The following is a 23,442-nucleotide window of genomic DNA, read 5'->3' as shown; positions in this document are numbered from 1 at the left end:
CCATTTCTTTTTTGGTCATGGGGCTTGAACTCTGGGCCTGGGCACTGTCCCTCAGATCTTCAACTCAAGGCTAGTGCTCTACCAGCTTGAGCGACAGTGCCACTTCCGCCTTTTTCTGGTTATGTGGTGCTGAGGAATCGAACCCAGGGCCTCATGCATGCAAGGCAATCACTCTACCACTGAAGCACCTTCCCAGCCCCTCCGTTTCTTTTGATGGTATCACTATTCTTCAAAACATTTTGCAAAGTGTAATACTTTACTCCTTTTCTTCTGTCATTACTTTTACAATTATTAGTCCTGTCAAAAAAATCATTTTAGATTGGAATCAGTATTTCTCAATGTTGCCACAAACTACTTTTCCATTTTTATTTTTATCCCTTCATAATACTTGTATATGTATTGTGTCTCTTATAGGATTTTAATCATCTTCAGAGTAGAAACTTTGTTTGGTACCTACAGTATTTTTAGTGCTACCTTTAGCAATTAGTTTGTTTTGAAGTAGTGTCTACTCAGAGCAGCTAGACATTCTTATTTTCGCTAGTATAAACTTAAATATAGTCACCGACTTACGGGAAGTTACTGGAATAATATGAAACATTACTTGCTCTTTTATTCTCTATTCCTTTTACATAATTTTATTCTCCCTGCCTGCCTGGAACACAGTTCCTTTTCTGATTAAAGTTTATGTTTCTAGTCTAGATGATGTATTTCTCTTAATATCACTATATGTAAACTGTATCATAATTGTCTGATGACTTGTTTCACTGTAGTTGTACTTGAGAGTTAACTCCTAATGCTATCAGGAGTGTGTGTAATTGGACTCAATATTAACTTACTAAATAAAATATTCCATAAATGGAAGCATAAACATTGAGAATAAGTACAAACTTAGTTGGCTGTCCTCCCTACCATTCTGTAGTGTTTGTTCTAGGTCTGATGAAAGTTAACATACGTTTCCTGGAATTAAGTATTTTCTTCACTACTTTAGAGCAGAAACTTCATTAAATGTTCATATTATATTCAGTATAGATTGGATATGCAAGTTGTTCACACAGGATAATTTAGTTAGACCAGACATTTTTATTTAATGTAGTCCTACTACTCTATTGCATGAAACCTCCCTTTTACAGTCAGACTTGTGAATACTATGAACGGAGTGAGATTACTGTTTTATTACTGGTTTACACGCATGCATCTATTCATTATCTGGTTCACATTTATTGAGTGTTATGTCCCTGAGCATATCACAATTATATATAGCACCTTGTGTATGAAGATAACTTTAGTTGGGACATTTGTTTCCTGTCATTCTATTTTGATCAGATATATCTGTTTCATAGTATAAATAAATTAAAACAACAGCTATTTTATTATTTTTCTCCATTCTATGTGTTGTTGGTATTGTCTGAGTTCTCTAGTGGTTCCATACAACTTGAAGCTAGCTGAAGAGTAGATACAGTTGAGTTGGCTGGACCTCTCCTCCTTTTTGTGTCCTTTCTTTTGGGACTTTTTCACTGCTTTGTGATTTTAAGGTTTTAAGAGAGTAACGCCTCAAGTACATGTGTTTAGCAAGTGTCTGGGTGCATTCTATTTGATGATATTCCATTGCCTAAAAGTAAGTCACACGCTAAGTTTAGAATCATAGTGGGAGGGGACTACATCAAGGCTTTACTGAGAGGCATGTATGTTTCATTTACAGCCTTATACAAACACACCAACACACAGTTTTTATAGGATCTTGCCAGCATAGGCTGACCTCCAATTCTCCATCCTCCTGCTCTAGCCTCCTGAGTAGTGGTATTAGAGACATGTACAACCATGCCTGACTTAATTAGTCACTGTGATAATTGACTTCGTGAATGTGAGGATCTTAGATCTTGAAGGTACTGTTCCTTTTATTTTATTTTAGTTTGGTGGTAGTGGTTCTGAGGTTTGAACCAGGCCTTATACCTCTGTACTTGAGCCATACTCCTAACCTTCAAAGTTCATTTTAGATTAACCGGTTCTGAAGTGAGAAAGGGCTTACCCAAGGTCACATAGCTAGGAAGTAGCAGTGCTGATTTTTTAATACTCACAGTACTTTCAAGTACCCAGGAGAGAGATGGAATAGAGTTTGAATTCTTAGGCAAGTCTAAGAAATTATTTTAAGGTTAATCAGAGAAGGTACCCTACTAAAAACTTCTTTTTGGGGGAGGCATTAGGAAGTTGTTCTAAATTACTGGTAGCATCTGAACTAATGTTCTTCAGTAGTAATGTGTGAATTAAATGCTTACTGTTAGTTTTTTTTTTACTTCAATATATTATATACATGACTTTTGTGAGGCACCAGAAAGAAAAATGATATAAAAGCCACATTTTAATCTCTTGTTAGATAAAATTTTTGAAAGGAACTGTAAGATATTTTCATTTGCTCAATTTTAGACTTCTTGCTCTGAAATTTACATATATCAATAATATTAAAATATTAAAGGCCTATCTTGACAAAATAATTTTCTTCTTCTAGAATTGGAGGCATATGCTGGAGTTATCAGTGCACTTCGGGCACAGGGGGATCTCACCAAGGAAAAGAAAGATCTTCTTGGAGAACTCTCAAAAGTTCTTAGGTAAATTATCATAAAAGTATGGGAGATGTGACTCTAGAAAGTCCATTTTGATGGGGTTCATTACACTCTCAAATTGTTAAAGATCAGAGATGTTTAGATATGCTATCCTGATTAAGTGCTCTGTTACAGAAAATTATGCAACCTTACCCTTTTTTTTTCCTGTAATCCAATCAGAAAAGATTTAAGGCTGGTATTTTTGGGCCACTTGGGAAAGGAAGGTACTTTTGTCATAGGTGAAGGAGAGAAGAGTTGGCAGTCACTGGAGATGAAGATCTAGAGTGGCATTTGTTGGAGGCAAGAAAGGGATACAAGGAAGATGCCTCAACATATAAAGTGGGTGATAATTGTATATTTGTAGTTTTAAGCATAGTTTGCAATAAAAGTTTTTAAAGAAATTTCATGGTAATTTGTTTTGATCCATTCTAACATGTTGACCTTATAACTGAAGTTCATTTCCTACAAATAAAGCCATTTTTCTGTTCTTTTTAAATTGAAAATATATGAGGCTCTTCCTATTTAATATAGAGATTTATTAAGCCAAATCTCAGTCTTATTGTTTTATTATTGTTTCTTTGTAATTTTTGCTCTTTAGCTTCTTAAATGTTTAGTCTGTTAGCATGTATAATAAAGAATACAGTAGGAAGAGAGATACTCATTTCACAAGAGTGTTTATGAATAGAGTGAATGTAGCTTAAATTTTTGGCTTCTGGAGGCATGGCTCAAGTGACAGAGTACATTTTTTAGTAAGTGCAAGACCCAGAGTTCAAACTGCAGTACTGAAATATTGTTAGTATTAACTTTATTTACTTTATTTTATTTTAATATTTTTGCGAGTCCTGGGGCTTGAACTCAGGGTATGGGCACTGTCCTTGGCTTCTTTTGTCAAGGTTAACACTCTGCCGCTTGAGCCACAGCGCTACTTTTGGCTTTTTCTGTTTATGTGTTACTGAGGAATCGAACCTAGGACTTCATGCATGCTAGGCAAGCACTCTACCACTAAGCCACATTCCCAGCCCCAGTATTAACTTTAAATGTGTGCTTAATATAGACACAGGATCAGCATAAGCTCATTTTTATGATTGGTGACATAATATGTAGAAGATGCCTAGCTAAAGTATTGAGTAACAAAAATTGTTACCCTGGTGTCAAGTTTTATTGTATATAACAACAGGAAACAAAATATTTTGTCTCATTTGCTTTATTGTGTTCACAGAACAAAAAGTTAATAGACTCTTAAACTTGGTCACTTACAGGAAAATCTTAAGTGACAAGTTCTCTTCTCAGCAATCATGATTTTAGAAGGTCACTGAGCATCTGTTTTCATATATTTAGGTAGCAGGAAGCTCTGCTAATATTGGCTTGTTTAACATTTACAAGATTTGGAAGCAATGTCTTGATATCAGATTGAATTTATCTTCCTATGATTTCTAATTTACAAGTAATTCTTCCTGTAGTTACACAAAATGAGTATGAATCCTTTTCTAAGACTTTGGAACATTTGATGATGTATAGTAAGCTTTTATCCCCCTGTCTCCAACAAAATGTTGACTTAAGCATTAATAAAATTATAGAAAGAGCTGCCTGCTTGGCAGAGTTCTATAATGGCTATTTTTTTTCATAGCATCTCAACAGAACGCCACCGTGCTGAAGTTCGGAGAGCAGTAAACGATGAACGATTAACAACAATTGCACATAAGTAAGCCATTAGTCATACCACCCTGATTTTTATGACATAGTATAATGTAGTTTTTAAATAGTCTCCTATTGTATAGCAGATTCCTGAGTCTTTTAATAACCATATCTCCATAATCAGGAATCTTGACTATAGTGGTAACTGTTTATTCAATTGATTATGAATTTTCCATTTTGTCAGCTTAAATAACTTAGGTCAAATACTGTTACAAGGTAATTTCAGCATAATTAAAGACCAGGTTAGTTTTAACAGATGGTTCATTTTCTTGAAGCAAAATTCATTAATAAAGTTGAGAGCTCTTTAGAGATTCTTTGTAACAGTATTTGATATGTGTATTGACTTATAAATAAGTAGGCATGACAACTTTCTATTTGGCTCTTAATTTTTTCATGTATTAAGATTTTTTTAAAGACCATAAAATATATGATCTACTTTGAAGAAATAAAAAAAATTTCTTAAGTTACTTTAAAATGCTAATAAAATAAAATGATAAAGAATCTTAAAAAATGGTTTTCAGATCATCATAACTGTTTAACAGATAGGTGGAGGGTGGTGGAGGACTGAGAGTAGAGACCAAGCATTAATTGAGTGTTTGTGGAGCTAATATCTCCTAAATATAGAAAGGAACACCGATATTATTCTTTCAGTGGTAATACAAGATGGTAGAAATATTTCATAAAATATAGTATAGCATAATTTGTTTTTATTTTTGTGTTTTATTATGAAATAAAAGTAAAGCAAAAAATGCAATGAATTTCTTAAAGTGATAGCTTAAACTGTGTATTTAAACCAATTGGAAGAATTTTAATTGCCTCCCCAAAGATCCATTAGCTTGATTTTGTGTTTCACTGTCCCTCATTTTGCTTAACATATAAAATGGGGTGCTGCCTTGTAACAGTATATTTGAAAGTTCAGCTGGTTGTCCTAGAATTTTGAAATTCTTCAGTGGGAGATATATACTGTAGAAATTTGGAAATTTTCCATTAGAGACATTAGTGTTTATCATTTGAAACATTCAAATTTTAATGTTTAATTTGCTGCAGTCATCTAAAAATGATGATAACTGAGTCTAAGTTCTGTTTTGAGAACTGGTAATAGGAAATTTATGTGCTGTGTAATAACGTAATTAGTAGTTTACCATTGTGAGGCACTTAGAGACAAAATTAATACCTTAGAAGCATTGGAACAGTATTGTGGGGCAAGTAGTTGTAAGTTGATGCATCAGTGTCATACTTAAAGGATAACATTTATTTAGTCTCCTTTTCCTTTTTTCCCCTTTAAAGAATGAATTTATCCTTATATTTGGGTGAAAGACCAAGTTACAGGTATGCAAATAGGTTATTATTATTTCAGGCTTTTTCTTGTATTTATTTCCAAATTGAAGCTCTCAATTATTCAGGGGCACATTATTCTATATATGAATTAACCATGCCCCTTGCTTTTTCCTCTTCTTCCCCTCCTCCCCTTCCTAATACTACCCACCCTTTAGCCATTTTGCTGCTTGGGAGTACCTCTAGTCAGAGGGTGGGAAGGGAGAGGAGGTGAAAATTTTCAGTCACTTTACTGTGTTAGTTGTCTTGGAAAAGATTTGGTGGAAGAATTTACTAGCATTTGCCAAAATATTTTTGCATCATATATGGGTTTCCTTAATCTGTTGACCTCTCCCTTTCCTTCCTCTCTCCATTAGCATGGATAATTGAGAGTTGGCTTATCTGCCTGTGTTTTCTCTCTCTTTTTTTTTACTCTCTTTTCTGATTTCTTTAATATATGAATTTCATTTTTAAAAGAGTTTACTTCAGTATATAATTTTAAGATTTTCAGGTCTTTCTATACTCGTTTTGATATTTTATATTGTGGTTTTTAGTTTGATTAGATGTTGTATTATTTGTTGAGTCCAAGGGTCAGGGAATGGGAGTTGGTGACTGCCTTCTTCCCCTCAGAAGTAGTAAAAGAACCGAGTACCAAAGGTTGCCTTTAGAAAGGCTTCATACTTTGAGCCTAAAAAACAGCTAGAGGAATGCACCTGAACCAACTGCATTCCCTTTCTTCTCTCCCTTTCCTTCTCCACTCAAAATAGCACTTTAGCCTAGAGGAGTGTAGTTGAAAGGTGATGGGAAATCTGAGAAGACTGAGCACAAAGGAAGCGGAACAAAAGGAGTAGGGTATCTAGGATCAAAGAGAAAGCCTTGCTTATGGCTTGAAGCCTAGCACGTGTTTGTTTGGCATTAGGCCACTTACTAAGTTTTATATGGTAACTCAATTTTGAATCCTATGAACATATTAGAGCTTTATATTTTTAATTAGGCCACTCTTGCACAACATTATCTATAGAGTTAAATAAAGTAACTGGAATTTCTGCTTTATTAATCCTCACTGTCAGTCAAACACTCTCAGGACACTTTCTATATGAGGATAAAGATTTTTTTGCTAATATGCCTTCCACATGGAAGAATGCGATGGCCATGATAATTTCATTAGTTTAATCTTAGATTTCTCAGAATAGGGAAATGTTTTCACTCTCCTTTGTAACTAGAGAGGCATGCTTATATCTGGACTAAGATGATCTAATGAAAGCCTGCAGGAAGACATTTGAAGTTTATAAATTAAGTTTAGATGACTTATGTAACTAATGCATATTTATACTCATTGCTAAACAAATAAGAACTTTTGATCTAATTCTAACATTTAATTTTCACTCACAAAAAGTTTGGGCATGTTTGCATGAGTGGAAATTTGGAAGATTTACAGGATCTTTGTAGAAGTTGCAGTTCTGTCTTTTGCACTGCAAGTTTTGTCTTTTCAATAGCATATATTTATTTGTTCCATATTATTAGTCTTCCATATTTCTGCCATTATTTAAACAAATATACCAGGTAAGTGTAGATATTGTGTGATAAACTCACACCACGCAAGTTTATTCTAATAAATAGTGATGTTCTAGTAAGATGATAGCAAAATAGAAGCAAGCTTCTAGATTTTTTTTTCCTGTAACAATTAACTATAATAATCTTCTGTTTTTCTCATTTATACTATTCTTTGTTACTGAACTAGTTTCAACATGGAGCTTAATGTAATAAGTTAGTGAGGGTTATTGGGTCTCAGAAACTCCTGTTCTTCTCTTAGATAGGACTGTGTTAAACTGTGCAAAAGTTTTCCACAGTTACCCTGTTGGATTTGTAGACATTTCTTTGAGTTGAATTTAAATTCTTCCTAAGTGGTAATTTATTTTATTCACTGAAAGTTTGTGTTAAAGAACAGTACCCAGTTGGTATAAAGGCAAAAGTTAGACATAATACCCATTTGAAAATTTTTTCACTTTGTACTTGTGATCTGACAAATTTTTTTTTTGTAGTTTGATGTGTACTTGGAGGCATTTAATAATTGTGTAACCTTAGGTACATTATTTAACTTCTCTTTGACTCAGTTCCCACATCTACAAAATGGAAATTAATAATAACTTATAGGATTGTTGAGACAACTAAATTAGTACACATAAAATGTTTAGAACAATGGCTGACATATAGTTAGTATGTCCTTAATTTATCATGGTTACCACTACCATCAACATTGTCATTGTTCCACTGCCCACTAACAATATCTTTTCTGTAGTCTACCTAAATCTGAAAAATAAGTACATATAGAGTCTTAAACTCTAGCTTGGGTTGTAGAATTTATGATGTAACAAATAGTGCAGAAATTTTTCTGAGTTAATGAAGAGATTAATGTCTGGATAAATTTTAATCTTCTACACTAAAAATTCTTAGGGTCTTTCATAAAACAAGGCAAGAGAAGTGACCAATATACCATTTGATATTTCAGCCTCTACTTGATTCCTTAGCAGAACTTGCTCAAGAAATTTAGAGTAAAGAAATTAAGTGGTGTCTGCTTAAAAATAGCCTAATTGCTTCAAACCCTCTTAGAATGAAGGATGGGACAAATAAATAAAATCAGGTACTGGCAGATTTCTTTTAGTATCCTCAGATAAAGGCTAATATAAAAAGATAACAAGACATTGTCAGTAACACATGCTGTAATGTATCCCATTTTATTTTCATTTGGTATTTAGTCCCCCTCGTTTACTGCCTCAGTTTCCCTTGTTTAAAAGCCTTAAGAACCTCTGGCCATGCAGGTAGTCAGATAGTCTTGCAAAGGTTCAGTGAATTTGATCCTTATTATTAAGGAAATATGATTGTCACTATAATGAGTGCTTTTTATTTTCTTAAATTACAAAATTATATCCTGAAAGTTAGTAGAAATATTGCTTTCATTAGTGAAACTTGGTTTAAACTAATGAAACAAAAGCCAATATGGAAATTTTTGTTGTTTTAATTATAATCACTATACGATTCAGATTATAGAATAAAATGTATAAGAACCTAAGTATGTGCCATTCCTTAAATTTTAATTATTCATAATTTTAATCTTGCTTGCTTAAAAAATAAAGTCTCTACTATTTATTCAGGGTACTTTTTGTAACTTAAAAAGTCATACTGTTTACTCATTTTTTAGCTATTAAGAACCCTTGTAGCAGTGTTTTCTCTTTCATTTAGTATGTCTGGACCTAATAGCTCTTCAGAATGGTCCATTGAGGGTCGTCGCTTGGTACCACTGATGCCCCGGCTAGTTCCCCAAACTGCCTTCACCGTAACAGCTAATGCTGTGGCCAATGCAGCTATCCAGCACAATGCATCCCTTCCAGTGCCTGCAGAAACAGGAAGCAAAGAAGGTGAGTAGAACATTTTTCTGTGTTGTAGATTACTTTTCTGATAATTTTTGAAAAAAGTAATTTTTCATCTGTTTTTATCCCAGTTTTTAAAGGTAATAAAACATGGTGAGCAACTGATTGTGCAATTAGAAACTACTAGGTTTTTAATCTCAGTCAAAATTAAATCTTTCTTTTGTTTCAAGTGTCAATTATGTTAATCAAAAATTTGCAAAAAAAATCTTTCTTGGAATGAATTTTTGAGATCAGTTTATCTTGTTACAAGTGAGTAGAAGTGAATAAACCTTATTGGATGACTTTAGAGATTATATAGCAGAAGTCATTTAGCTGCTGGAAAAAAAAAGATGCGAACTGCTACCTTTTAGAAAATAAACCTCTGTTTTTGTCTTCTGGAATTGATGGTATATGCTATCCCTCTGTTTTGGTCAGTGTGTTGGAGTAGATAGAAAGAGTTGCTTTTATCATTGTTTAATAACATGTTTTAAAAACCCTTGAATTCTTCTGAGGCCAAGAGTGATTTTAAATTTCAAAGCATATTTCAACTCTAGTAGTTAAGGTTGGTTTTGCATGAAAACAAAGCATTGTCAGATTATTCTGTGGAATTAAGTTTTCTTGCCTAACAATTGACAGTGAAAAGAGTGAGGCATTCATTTGGCTCATGGCAGGCTCTGATTTATGCCAAAGGAAGCTATTAGTGTGCAGTTATTAGTGTGCAAACGTCGTCTCCATTAAGTTTCTATTTTTTTTGTTGTTAGGCCTTTTTCCTCTTTCCACAGTTGTCTTTTCCACCTAGCAACTTTGGTATAATGAAAAAATGTTTGGCTTCCAAGTCAAGCAAGTTGGTGTTTGAATCTTATGTTTGCCATTTCTGAGCTTTGTGACTTTCAGCAAGTCTTAGCATTTGTGTCTTCTTGGGTTTACAGATGGAGTTAAGATGAGGATATAGTTGTAAAAATTAGTGATAATGTATGGAAAGAATTTAGCATAGCATGTACCTAGTATGTGGTAACTACGAATTATTTTTGGCTGTTGTTTAGCTGTGTCTTCATTGAATGACAAAGAAGTTGAAATCTGGTGATGCCATTTTGTTGAGTTTTTATTTCAGCACTTGGATAGCAAATGACTAGTGAGTTGGTTTGTATGAATCTTAATTTTGTTCTCCCATAGTAGCTAAATTAGACAATGCCAGGATTAGGTAAGATTTATGTACCATTCTATCCTTGGTGCTGCTAATGGTATTAAAAAGGAAGTAAATATGTGTTATTGTCTAACTACTGTCATGGATGAAAAGTGATTTTAATTTTTCTCAGTATTAGTTTAGACTTGATTTCTTTGGCAAAGTCACCTCTGGACAAGTTGTTAAAACTTAGGGAAAACTGATTTAAGTAATGATTTTTTCAGGAAAGGTTATTAATGCCTTTTAATCCATGGACCTGGTAGCTTATACTGGCCTCTAACTTCTGAGCTTATGAAAGTATTAAAAATGGCCTGCAATAAAAATAATTTTTCTGTATGCCTGGACAGTTTTGGTAAAAGTTAACAGCAAACTTTTTTATCGTTCCTTCAGTAGTGGTTTGCTATTCCTACACAAGTACCACGTCAACCCCAACCTCTACCCCTGTTCCAAGTGGCAGCATAGCAACGGTTAAGTCTCCAAGACCTGCCAGTCCTGCCTCCAATGTAGTTGTCTTGCCAAGTGGAAGTACTGTTTATGTCAAAAGTAAGTGATGCTCTCAGTGTTATCAGGGCCATCTTGGCTAAATTCTGCAGTAAATTGGCTCTGACTAGATCTGTTTTCCTAGAAGAAACCATCAGGCCACTACCTACCAGCAGTGATTAGTTTATGAAGGTTCTAAAAAAATTCCTTTCTGCACACGTGACTAGATAGATCTTGCATTTTAATCAATTCTGGGGTTGGATAAATAATTTTTTTTATCTTGTGTGGGGAATCTATCTATGAACAATGATACCCATCAATTAATCACTTGTTACAATTTTCATGGAATAGAAATGTGAATAGAAACTGAAGGACTATGCTTATGAGATTTTTTTACTCTTATAATTTTGTAGTATTTTCTTAAATTATTTCAAATGTCATCCAACTATTAGATTAGATAAAACATTCTGTTCTATTCTGTAGTGATTGACTATAATTTTTAAGTTTTTATTTGCAGTTTTAAACTTCTTGATTTTACCCTGTGAAATAATTTGATGTCTAGTTCTTTTTTGTTGTTGATTAGATTTTGGTTTTTAATTCTTTCAATATAGTTATAAGCTTGATTGCTTTATAACTTTTACAGGCTGTTTAGATAGGAACAGTTTGAGGTCTTTGTCAGCTCTGCTTGGAGTTCACTAATTGAAGGCATAGAAAGTTATATTTTCTTACTAATTCAAGTCATACTGTATAATTTTGTCTACTCTGTAGTGATTTCCTGTGTAGGTTTCTACATAGGTTTCTCATTTGATTTTTACAAAGTCTACAGAAGTAGCTGAAGTTTTAGTGCCTAAAAAAAGCTAGGAATCTGGAACTCTTAAGTTCATATTTGATTCCTGTGGATTTAACTGAGTTAATCTTTTAAAATAACTCTAGAGACCTTTCTTTTGGCCAGATTTTAACACTTAAACTTCAAATATGAAACTTTTTTTTTATAAAATACATAGTTTTATCTAGCAGGAAATATATTGTTTTATACTTAGAATCACAGATAATGTTAGTCAAATGACTTACCTTTGTATGTTCAAGGCACTATGCTAGGGAAACAATGATGTATTCTCTTTGCGAGCTCCTTGATAGTGGAAGATGTATCAACAAATATTCATGTTTCATGTGCAAGTTGTATAGAAGATATACAAAATACTTTATGAGATGTTGATTACTTTAGGAGATGTTGATTAGTTTTGCTTAGAGAAGTGATAAAGTTCCAGTAAGGTGGTGGCTTGCAGGATGACGAAGACATCTGTGATGGTAGGTGATATTTCCTAAAGAACATTATTATATAGAGACCCAAAGGTAGATAGAATGTGGTAAGGTGGATTTGGGGAATGGGTAATCAGCTCAGCATGCTAACATGATAAGGATAGCCAACATTAGATGCAACAAGATGTTGTGTGCTTGAAAAGCTTGGGGCCCTTGAATGTTAGAGTAGTAATATCCTGACTTATCTTGTGGGGGGTGATAAATAGAGGGTTTTTAGACAGTGTGTTGGCATGAGTGAATGTGAAATTTTGTAATTAATAGTAGGATAGAGGAAAGTATGATAGAAGTAGAAAGACTGGATGTCTTTTAGAGGGTGTTGCTAAAATACAAATGAAGTATAAGAACTGAAATGGAGTAGTAATGATTATAGGTTTAAAGAAAAGAACACATTCAGACAACTTTTCTGAAGGGGGGTTAATAGAATTTATTGGCTGACTGAGCATAAGGCAATTAGAGAGGTCAAAGATGATTTGATCACACAAAGTTTTTAAATATATAAAATATGTTGTTAGTTTGTAATTCATAAAGCAATATTGTCATTGTCTTCAGGTGTTAGCTGTTCAGATGAAGATGAAAAACCCAGAAAACGAAGGCGAACAAACTCTTCCAGCTCCTCTCCTGTTGTCCTAAAGGAAGTTCCAAAGGCTGTTGTCCCAGTTTCAAAGACCATCACCGTGCCTGTGAGTGGCAGTCCTAAGATGAGCAACATTATGCAAAGCATTGCCAATTCCTTACCACCTCACATGTCTCCTGTGAAAATAACCTTCACCAAACCATCAACCCAGACTACAAACACGACAACCCAGAAGGTAGGTGGTAGAGGGAGTCTCTGCCTGCCACTTGTTCCTATCAGACGGGATAATTCAGATTTCAGAAACATGCACTGAATGCTTACTGCACACTTGGCATTATTTTGGAATGTTCCCATCTCTTGTTTAATTTTTTTTGTTTTTTTTGCCGGTTGTGGGGCCTGAACTCAGCCTGGGCGCTGTCCCTCAGCTCTTCAGCTCAAGGCTAGCGCTCTACCACTTGAGCCACAGCGCCACTTCTGGCTTTTTCTGCTTATGTGGTGCTGAGGAATTGAACACATGGCCTCATGCATGCAAGGCAAGCACTCTACCACTGACCCACCTTCCCAGCCCTCTTGTTTAATTCTGCACATAAAACTTGAAAACTTTGTTACACTCATAGATGAGACTTGGTGATGCTAAATGACTCACCAAGTGACACAGCTAGCAGATCTAGTTCTAAGGCTTGTGCTGTTTTTGGTAAATGTAATGCTATTTGGAAAAACTAAAATTAGAAAAAAAATTTAAATCTTTAGGTACTCAGTTTATACTTCATTAAAGTAATAGTCTTTAGTGTTTTTTTAAGTAGAAAGGATATAATTAAGTATAATTAAGAATAATTTTTATTTATTTTTAATTCTTTGCTGTCATGAATTTATTCCTAAACTCTTCCCTGAGTATATTCATCATTATTTTTGTGACTTTCATATTATCCACATGAGTTTGGACTATGATCAATCTCTAGGTTTATTATACATCTAAATATCTCTAATCTCCCTTTATCATCAACCCATTCTTCCTTTGTGTTTGTTTATTTAGTCATTTTACTAGAGCATGTTCTCTGGTAGCTTCCTGGTGTTGTATGGGATGGAAAGAAAAAATTTTAAGACCTTATGTGATAGATTGCAAATATGTTATACCTTCAGACTTTCCTAATGGTTAGCTAGGTTAAGTATTCTAGGTAGGAAGTCATTTTTTTCTTGTGAACTTTGAAGGTAATTGTTCCATTGGATGCTGGCTTCCAGAATCCAGCTGACCTTAGACTCATAATTCTCTGGTGTCAGCCTCCCAAGTACTAATATGCTGGGCAACTATCATATTTTAAATTTCTAGTAATTCTTCTTTGTTCTCTAACAACATCTCTCTCTTTCATTCCTATCTCCCTCCCCTTCCCTACTCTCTGTCTTTCTCTCGCTTTTCCTTTCTTAGAAATAATACTTTCATAGAATCATCACATTTATTTATCTGATAATATTCATGTTCTCTATCTCACGTGTAAGTCCATTTTATCTATTTGTCCTCTTTCATTTCAGAATTTCCTTAAGGGTCTGGCTGTCTACTTATATATCACATGGGCACAATTGATGACTTAAAGCTCTGTGTGTATAAGTGGGAGTTACCATGAGAAATGGTAACTTCCTTAGGGATTTTCTAGCTATACCCACTATCTTTACCATCTGACAGTATCCTTAAGTCTTTTTCTTGGACTGATCAGATTTCTCAGAGAATTTTCTATCCAGTCCTCTGCTTTCAGTAGTATAAGTCTGGCTGCCACTATTTGGAAGTAAATAGAAAAACAAGTCTGTGTGGCCTCACCATCAAGCTGTTTTTAGTATAGCACTTGCCTATGTCAGCTGTGCTAGGTATCATCAGATATCTTAGATGCTGTAAGACAGTAAATTCCTAGGAAGACAGCTAGAGATCTAAACCAATCTTCCTCACTTTTCTCCTTCCCTTCCCTCCCTCCCTCCCTCCATCCTTCCTTCTTTCCTTCCTTCTCTTTCTTTCTTTCCTTCCTTTCTTCCTTCTTTCTTTTCTTTCTTCCTTTCTTCCTTCCTTCCTTTTCTCTCTCTCTCTCTTTTTGTAGTACTAGGGTTTGATCTTTCTTTCTTTCTTTCTTTCTTTTTGTAGTACTAGGAATTCAGGGTAGTGCATTTGCTTCCTTGCTTAACTAGTACTCCACTACTTAAGCTATGCCTCTAACCTGGGTTTTACTGGTAATTTTGAAGCTGGAGCCTAGTGGATTTGTCTGTCCAGACTAGCCTTGAACTGCCAGTTCAAAGGACTGCCAGAAGACTGCCATCTTCTACATCTCAGCCTCCTGAGTAGCTGAGATTATAGGTTAAAGTCACAGTCAGTAGGCTTTTTTTTTTTTTCTTCAGTTGTGGGGCTTGAACTCTTGGCCTGGGCAATGTCCCTGAGCTCTTCAGCTAAAGGCTAGCAAGCTAGCACTCTACCACTTGAGCCATAGCTCCACTTCCAGTTTTCTGGTGATTAGAGATAAGAGCCTTATGGACTTTTCTGCCCAGGCTGACTTTAAACCACAATCTTGAGATCTCAGTCTCCTGAGTAGCTAGGATTACAGGCATGAGTCACCTGTGCCTGGCTCAGACAGTTGGCTTTAAATGCTACTTAAACAGATTTTGAAATGATTTTCTTCACTTTAGTCCTAGGTTTATCCAACTTTCGCACAAGATATGTCAGAAGTATCTGGTACTCTTTATTCCTGAGTCTTTCTAGGATAATACAAATTGTTTTGTTTTTCCTCTTCTATTTGCTGTGTTAGGTTCCTGCTTTAACCATTTCTACTTGTCTGTTTTCCAGTTTCCAAAGTTTATAGCTGTTTTCTCCCTACCAACCTTCCCCACAGCTCTCCCCTCCCCTCCCTGCAATGTTTCTCAGGCTTTTCTCTGATTCTTGGGTTCAGGTGATTATCCTGTCCTGCTTAATTAGGATTATAGACAATGTACCTCTACACTTGGCTATTTTCCTTTTTTTTTTTTTTTTTGACTTTACAAGTTTAGGTATCTTCCTTAAGGAAAAAAAAGATCTATTCATAGTCTTAAAAAGATTTAGGGGAAGAAACTCAAGGAGATTCTTTAAAAGAAAGTTAACACGATACTAAATATTTACCTCTATTCTTGAGTCTTTCTGGGATAAGTTATTTTGCGTTTCCTCTTCTATTTGCTGTATTATATTTCTGAGTTCTTCTTTATGCTCTAGCCATTTTCACTTGTCTGTTTTCCAGTCTTATTTCCCTAATCACTAGAAGTGATAAAGAGCAGATTCTATTTTTCATTTGAGGATAAAGGATTATGGTATATTAAAATCAAGGAAGAGTGTGTGTGTGTGTGTGTGTGTGTGTGTGTGTGTGTGTGTGTGTGTGTGTGTGTGTGTGTGTGTGTGTGTGTGTGTGTGTGTGTGTGTGTGTGTGTGTGTGTGTGTGTGTGTGTGTGTGTGTGTGTGTGTGTGTGTGTGTGTGTGTGTGTGTGTGTGTGTGTGTGTGTGTGTAAGCTAGCCCTTCAAGGAAGATTGCTGTTTTTTTTTAACTATCATATATTACCTGTATAAGAAAGTTTCATTTTAATAATTCTGAACATGCATATGATTTAGTTTGATCACATTTCTACCCCTATAACTTTCTTATCCCTCTTTTTGCTGTGTGTGTGTATGTGTGTGTCAGGGCCAGGCACTCTCTGGATTTTTCACTCAGGGCTGGTACTCTACCACTGAACCACATCTCTTCTTCATACTAAGTGCTAGTTAATCGGAAATAAGAGTTTCATGGAATTTGCTCAGATCTTAGTCTTTCTGAGTAGTTAGTATTATAGGCATCAGCCACCAGTGCATATATATTTAGATCTACATCCAAGCAAATATTTTTACAATTCAAAAGTTCTGGGTTGGAAATAAGCTTATCTAATATTACCTGAGATCCATTAGCCTTTTCTAAATATTTTTCCTCATCTGTGAGATGATGGTAATGTCAATCTTAGGAAGTTATTGTGAGAGTTAAATGAGATTGCATATTTAAAGTATAACATTAGGTATATACAGAAAAAAATTATCTTCATTTGTAAGAATTTTATGAAAATCAATATTTAAAGTTCATAATGAGCTATGTCAAATAAGTGAATTAAATTATGTTGAAATTAGCTATTTTTGATAAGCTCTTGAATTTTATATTGGATTTTTTTTCTTTTCTATTTTTTACAGTGGTGCGCAGGTTTGAAATCAGTACTTCATGCTTGATAGGCAGATGCTCAACCACTTGAATCACATTTCTAGCCCTGCTTGTTGCTATATTTTTTTAGACAGAATCTCATGTTTATTCCTGGACTGGATCATGATCCTCATATTCATGTCTCCTAAATCGGTGAGGTAACAGTCACATATCACCATGCTCAGCTTATTTGTAAGAAGGTTTTGCAGACTTTTTGCCTTGGCTAGGGTCAAACTCCCATGGGATTATATGTGTGCACTATCACACATGAATATCCCTTCATGTAATCTAATAGTTGCTTTCTGAGCTGGCCGATTAGGTGATATTAGCCTGATAAACCTCAGATTTCGAAGTCCACTATAATGTTTTTATTGCCTTAAATGCTTTATTTTTTTTCCTTCTCCTCTGCTTTTTAAAATTTGGCATCTGAGAAATTAATAAAGTTATAGCTAAAAGAACAACTATGTTCCATCTATATTCTTCTATTTCTTTACTATGAGCGAGCTATCTATCTATCTATCTATCTATCTATCTATCTATCTATCTATCTATCTATCTATCTATTTTTTGTTGCTAGTTCTGGGGCTTGAACTCAGGGCCTGGGCACTGTCCCTGAATTTCTTTTGCTCAAGGCCAGCACTCTTGAGCTAACTTGAGGTACAGCTTCACTTCTAGATTTTTTTTTTTTGGTAGTTTAGTGGAAATAAAAGAGTTTCCAGACTTTCCTGCTTAGGCTAACTTTGAACTACTATCCTCAGATCTCATCCTCCTGAGTAGCTAGGAAAACTGGCACCTAGCTTAGGTTTTATTTTTATTCACCATACTTCTCAGTAGGTTGCATTATATTACAAATTTATTTTTCTATTTCTCCTATATAGTATAAACTGCTGAAGGTACCTTTGAACTTGGTATTATTCATCTTTGTTGTTTTGAGTATTTAGAATAGTGCTTGGTATGTGTTACATGCTAGTTAATAATGTTTGAATGAATTAATAAATGAATGAAATTATGGATAGATAGGTTTTGCAGTAGTAGCTCTGCTATTGGTTTGTTTTGTTTTGGTTTGTCAAAGTGGTACAGTTTGACTGCAGAGGCTGTGACACAGCTAGGCTAGTATTCTTATCACTGAGCTATATCTTCAGCCTTTCGCTATACCTCTCTTGTACTTCAGTTTCCTCATTGAACAAAGGTAATAATAATACTTTTAGTCTGGAAGAATTAAATCCTAAAAAATACTTAACGTGCTACATATAATGAATAATAAATGCTCAGTAAATGTTATCTAATATTATATATTTTTAATCTTCTTTGGTAGACATATAAAAATACTTGTAACAGATGGGTGTTCCCCTATAAATTATGGTTTTTAAAAAAATTCAGAGATTTTGCTGTGTATTTTTTCCTTCTATTCTGAAATTTCTGGTGAGAAATAGATAGTTAAGGTTGTTAGAATTGAGGTTTGTTTTTTTTTTTTTGCTGGTCGTGGGGCCTGAACTCTGGGCCTGGGCACTGTCCCTCAGCTCTTCAGCTCAAGGTTAGCGCCCTACCACTTGAGCCACAGCACCACTTCCGGCTTTTTCTGCTTATGTGGTGCTGAGGAATCGAACCCAGGGCCTCATGCATGTGAGACAAGCACTCTACCACTGAGCCACCTTCCCAGCCCAGAATTGAGGTATTTTTAAGGGCACATTCATTTACAAAATTATTTATAATCTGTACCATGAATTTGTAGACTCAGATCCTTACAGTTACCTTCCTGTATTAAAAAAGAATCTAATCAACTGGCTAAATTTTTTTTTTGTCGGTCATGGGCCCTGAACTCTGGGCCTGGGTGCTGTCCCTCAGCTCTTCAGCTCAAGGCTAGCACTCTACCACTTGAGCCACAGTGTCAACTGGCTAAACTTCTGTATCTCATTCCTCCCTCTTACTTTCTCTATATTAACCTAGGAGTAAATCCTATTGATTTTATTTTTAAGGTATAATCCAAATATGTCCACTTTAAGCCACTTCTAACACAAACACTTTGTGCACCATCAACTCTGCTGGGTTTATTTGAAGAGGTTCTTAATTTGTCTGTTAACTACCTTTACTGCCCCATTGTACCTTCCACCAAGCAGATAGATTAATACTTAAAAAAAATTAGTCTTTTTTAGATTTTTAGGTTTATAAAAAAATTGACAGAATACTACAGAGAATGCTTATGTAATTTATACTAAATTCCCTCCATTAATTTTTTTTGGGGGTATGAAACATGGCTGTTTAATTATCTTTTTTTTTTACTTTTTCAGAATACTGGACAGCTCCTTAATAATTATGCATCAGTAGTAGCTAAGGGCCACGGTTTATTTAGATTTCCTTGGTTTTTCTGTACAGTATTTTTTAATTTTACGATTCTATCCAGTATACCACGTTATACTTATTTGTTACATTTCCTTAAAGTTCTCTTGTGAAAGTTTCCCAAACCTTCCAGGTTTTTGATGACTTCAACAGTTTGAGAAGTATTTTGTAAGAAATCTCATTATTAATATTAGTCTAGAGTTTGTTTCATGATTAGATTAGTGTTACAGGTTTTTGAGAGGAAGATCCCAGAGAGAAAGTGCTATTTTTATTATATTAGAGGTATTAGCTACATGATCTTACACTATCTAATTCTCCATTATTTCTCTGCAGTTGTCTTCTACTTTCTATCATAAATTCTAGTTTTATTCATTAGATCCTTAATACCTGAATGTACCGTTTGCTTCTGCCATTTAAAAAATTAATTTACTTCATTGTTGTTATAAAAATGATGTACAGAGGAATCACAAATACATGAGTCTTGTAATGAGTACATTTCCTTTCGTACAGTGTGTTCTGTTCCCTCACTTTTCTGCCTTAATCCTTTGTATTTTTTATGCCATTGAGTGCTCTTCTATCTAACAACATGGTTCTTACCCTACCTTCTTCTGAGTTGTACTCAAATGTCACCTTGCAGAGAGATAGTCACTGAACATTTTATATAAAAAATGCAGACACAAATAAAATAAAATTTAAAAAAGTGCAGAATCTTCATTGGCCTTTATTATCTTACCCTGCTTATTGTCACTTCTGTTTATTTCTACATGATATATATTTGCTTTATTTGTTTATTGTTTCTCTCCTTCTACTAGAATATAAGCTCCACTAAAGTATGAACTTCGTTTGTTTATTATTCTGTTCCCATCAAGTAGAACCATGTTTAGCATATAGTAGATATTCAGTAAATATTTGTAAATGAATATACAAATTGTTTTACAGAAAAATTATGCCAATTTATGTTCCTTAAACATTATATTGGAATGTTTGTAATGCTCCATGTTGTACAGTGCTGAATATTGTCTTTTAAAATATTTGGTAAAAATGATAGGTTTTAGTAATTTTGACGATTACTAGTAAAAGATAATTTTAGTATGGTTTTAGTTGTATATTTCTGCTTTTTCTTCATGTTTCAGCAACTATTTCTTAATGTAGATGAGTACATACATTAGTGATATAGTAAGTACATGAAAATAACTTACTTTTCCTTCCTTAGGTTATTATAGTGACCACATCACCAAGTTCAACCTTTGTGCCCAACATTCTCTCCAAATCCCATAACTATGCAGCTGTCACCAAGCTTGTACCAACATCAGTAATTGCATCCACAACTCAGAAGCCACCTGTTGTTATAACTGCTTCACAGTCCTCCCTGGTCAGTAGTAGCAGCAGTGGCAGCAGCAGTTCTACTCCTTCACCTATTCCTAGTACAGTTGCAGTAACAGCTGTGGTATCCTCCACACCATCTGTAGTCATGTCAACAGTAGCACAAGGTGAGTGGTGAGTTACCATTTAATTCTGTCTCTATTGATCTATGAATTTTTAAAAAAAATTTGTGCTGGTACTATGTTTGAACTCAGAACCTTGTGTTCTTGCTTCATCTATTATTGCTGGTGCTTTACCACTTGAGCCATGCCTCCAGCCTGGCTTTTTGCTGCTTATTTGGAGATGGAGTCTCATAGATTTTTTTTGTCCTTGCTGGCTTCAAACCATGATCCTCCAGATCTCAGCTTCCTAAGTAGTCAGGATTTCAGGCATGAGCCACCAGTGCCTCTGTGCATGCGTTTTTCTACTATAGAGACAATTTAATAGGCTCTTAAATCAGTGATTACTACTCGTCTTTCAGTTTGAGGATGTCAAACTAGTATGTTACTCAATTTTCTTGTATCTGTTACTCTTTGTACCCTGGTCTGTCCTTCCCTGATCATTTTCTTTCCTTCAATTAGTTTTTTTTTAATATATAATTTTATTGTTATTATTAAGGTATTGTGCAGAGGATTACCAGTTCATGATTCAGGAAATGCATACATTTCTCTTTTGGACAATGTCACCCCTCCCTTCTCTTTTCTCCTGCCATCCCTGCCCACAAATTACACAGTTTATTGTCCACTGAATATCATGATTGCATTTTTCTCCCTTCTGTACCCTTCCTTCTCCTGCCCCTTAAAAACAGAAAAAGAAAAAAAATAAAAGCATGTGCACACACATACTACCACCACCATCCATATAAAATTTTTATTATTTATTTATTTTTATTTATTTTTTGTTGGTCATAGGGCTTGAACTTCTCAAGGCTAGCGATCTACCACTTGAGCCACAGCGCCACTTCCAGTTTTCTGGTGGTTAATTGGAGATAAGAGTCTCATGGACTTTCTTGCCTGGGCTGGCTTTGAAGTAGGATCCTCAGATCTCAGCCTCCTGAGTAACTAGGATTACAGGTGTGAACCCAGCACCATGTATAATTTTTAATGTGGTTATAAATCTGGTGCTGGTAGTACAAATAAAAGTGATCATTGAAATGCCCTTTGTGTATATATGGAAAGTTTATATTTAGATGACTTCTTATTTGATTGTTTTTCTCTTCAGATTGCATCTTTATCATATCTGTAATGTGATTTTTTTTTTTTTTTTTGCTTATCTCTCAAGTATTCTCTTGTTTTCCACTATTAGGTTGATTTCAATTTCACTTTATGTATTAGATTACTTCTGTAGCCCCTCTCTGTTCTCTTACTTGGTATAATTTTTTTTTAATCTTATTCTTTTCTGCATTTTCCTTTGTGTGCTTCATGAGGTACCTGGAAGTGTGACAATCTTTTGTTGACCTTTCATTTTCCCTTCTTGAGCACACTTCAGCTTAAGAAAAATGTTTCCAGTTAGATTGTATCCTCTAACACTGTTTGCCTCATTTCATTCAGAATGGCTCCTAAGGAGTTTCTGTTTTCCTCTCCTGATTTGTGAAATCCTGTCTTAAAAATTTCCCAGTTCTATTTTTAATACCGTCTTCATTTAACATCCAAAAGTATTTTGAAGGTTTGTGTTTTTATTTTGTTGTTTTTGGTTGTGGGGCTTGAACTCAGCACCTGGGTGCCGTTCCTGAGCATCTTTGTGCTCAAGGCTAGCAGCTCTTTACTACTTGAGCCAGAGCTCCACTTCCGGCTTTTGAATGGTTAATTGGAGATAAGAATTTCACCGAGATTTTTCTGGCCTTGAACCGAAATCCTCAGATCTCAGCCTACTGAGTAGCTAGGATTATAGGTATAAACACCCAGTGCCCAGCTATTTTGAAGTTTTGCGGTTTTTTTTTTTTGGGTCCGGTCGTGGGGCTGAACTCTGGGCCTGGGCACTGTCCCTCAGCTCTTCAGCTCAAGGCTAGTGCTCTACCACTTGAGCCACAGCGCCACTTCCGGCTTTTTTTCTTTTTGCTTATATGGTGCTGAGGAATTGAACCCAAGGCCTCAGGCATGCAAGGCAAGCACTCTACCACTGAGCCACTTTCCCAGCCCGATTTTGAAGTTTTTTAAAACCTTGAAATATCAGTGACTTAAACAGTTGCAGATGCACTTTCATTTCATATAATTTAATCTTTACCCAATATCAGTAATATTTCTCTATTTATTAGAATATTCTAATTGGTCGCATACATCTTATTACATGACTTCATTAACATGCTTCTATTTTTTCCTTAATTATCTTATTGGGCAATTAAAATTACTCTCTTATATTGGCTAATTAGATTATTGATAGGCTTTAATATTCCGGATTAATCCTCAGTAAACATTTTGTGGATTTAATAGGGCCCTTTATTCTATTAAAATCAGCACTCATGAACATAATTACCAAAGGAGGATGGAATTTTTTGGTAAGTTTGGTACATGCCATACTTTATCACCCTAGACCATTACATCTTGAAATATTTCTCTAGTATTTGACCAATATTAAGCCTTTTTTTACCTTGTTCACAAAACAAAGCAACATAAAATAAAACTAATGTGGTGGGGAAGGATTAAAATATACTCATATTTAACCTATATATTGTTTTATGTATAATTTTTTTTCTTTAGTATCCAAAAGACAAAACATGGGTAATACTCTTACATTTATGTCTTATGCTTTTTTTAGATTTGGGAGGCTTTTTTATTTCATTCTTTCTGTAGGGCTCATGTTACATCTTTTAAGTATTTCATATTTCAATTAGTCAATTTTTTACATGTTATAATGAAATACCTGAGGTTGGATGACTTTACTAAAAAGAAAAGAGAGGGCTGGGAAGGTGGCTCAGTGGTAGAGCACTTGCCTTGCATGCCTGAGGCCCTGGGTTCGA

General features: G+C 34.7%; 1 protein-coding gene across 13 annotated transcripts in view; it reads left to right on the top strand.

The window, feature by feature from the left end:
* Emsy (EMSY transcriptional repressor, BRCA2 interacting) overlaps window positions 1–23,442 on the top strand; it is a 76,803-nt gene that overhangs the window by 5,671 nt on the left and 47,690 nt on the right. For 4 of the 13 annotated variants that reach the window (XM_070034972.1, XM_070034969.1, XM_070034976.1 and 1 more), the window contains exons 3-9: window positions 2,504–2,603; window positions 4,225–4,299; window positions 5,580–5,621; window positions 8,847–9,022; window positions 10,587–10,739; window positions 12,546–12,805; window positions 20,338–20,614. In XM_070034972.1, the coding sequence (XP_069891073.1) occupies window positions 2,504–2,603; window positions 4,225–4,299; window positions 5,580–5,621; window positions 8,847–9,022; window positions 10,587–10,739; window positions 12,546–12,805; window positions 20,338–20,614 (1,083 nt within the window). Of the gene's footprint in view, window positions 1–2,503; window positions 2,604–4,224; window positions 4,300–5,579; window positions 5,622–8,195; window positions 8,248–8,846; window positions 9,023–10,586; window positions 10,740–12,545; window positions 12,806–20,337; window positions 20,615–23,442 lie in introns of those variants that run through there. The other 9 variants (XM_070034973.1, XM_070034977.1, XM_070034971.1 and 6 more) reach the window with 6 other exon arrangements.

Source organism: Dipodomys merriami, unplaced genomic scaffold, assembly GCF_024711535.1.
Source record: "Dipodomys merriami isolate MVZ:Mamm:240054 unplaced genomic scaffold, mDipMer1.0.p SCAF_25, whole genome shotgun sequence".
NCBI lineage: Eukaryota > Metazoa > Chordata > Mammalia > Rodentia > Heteromyidae > Dipodomys > Dipodomys merriami.
The sequence above is the reverse complement of the archived record's forward strand: the minus strand, read 5'-3'. Positions and strand labels throughout refer to the sequence as shown.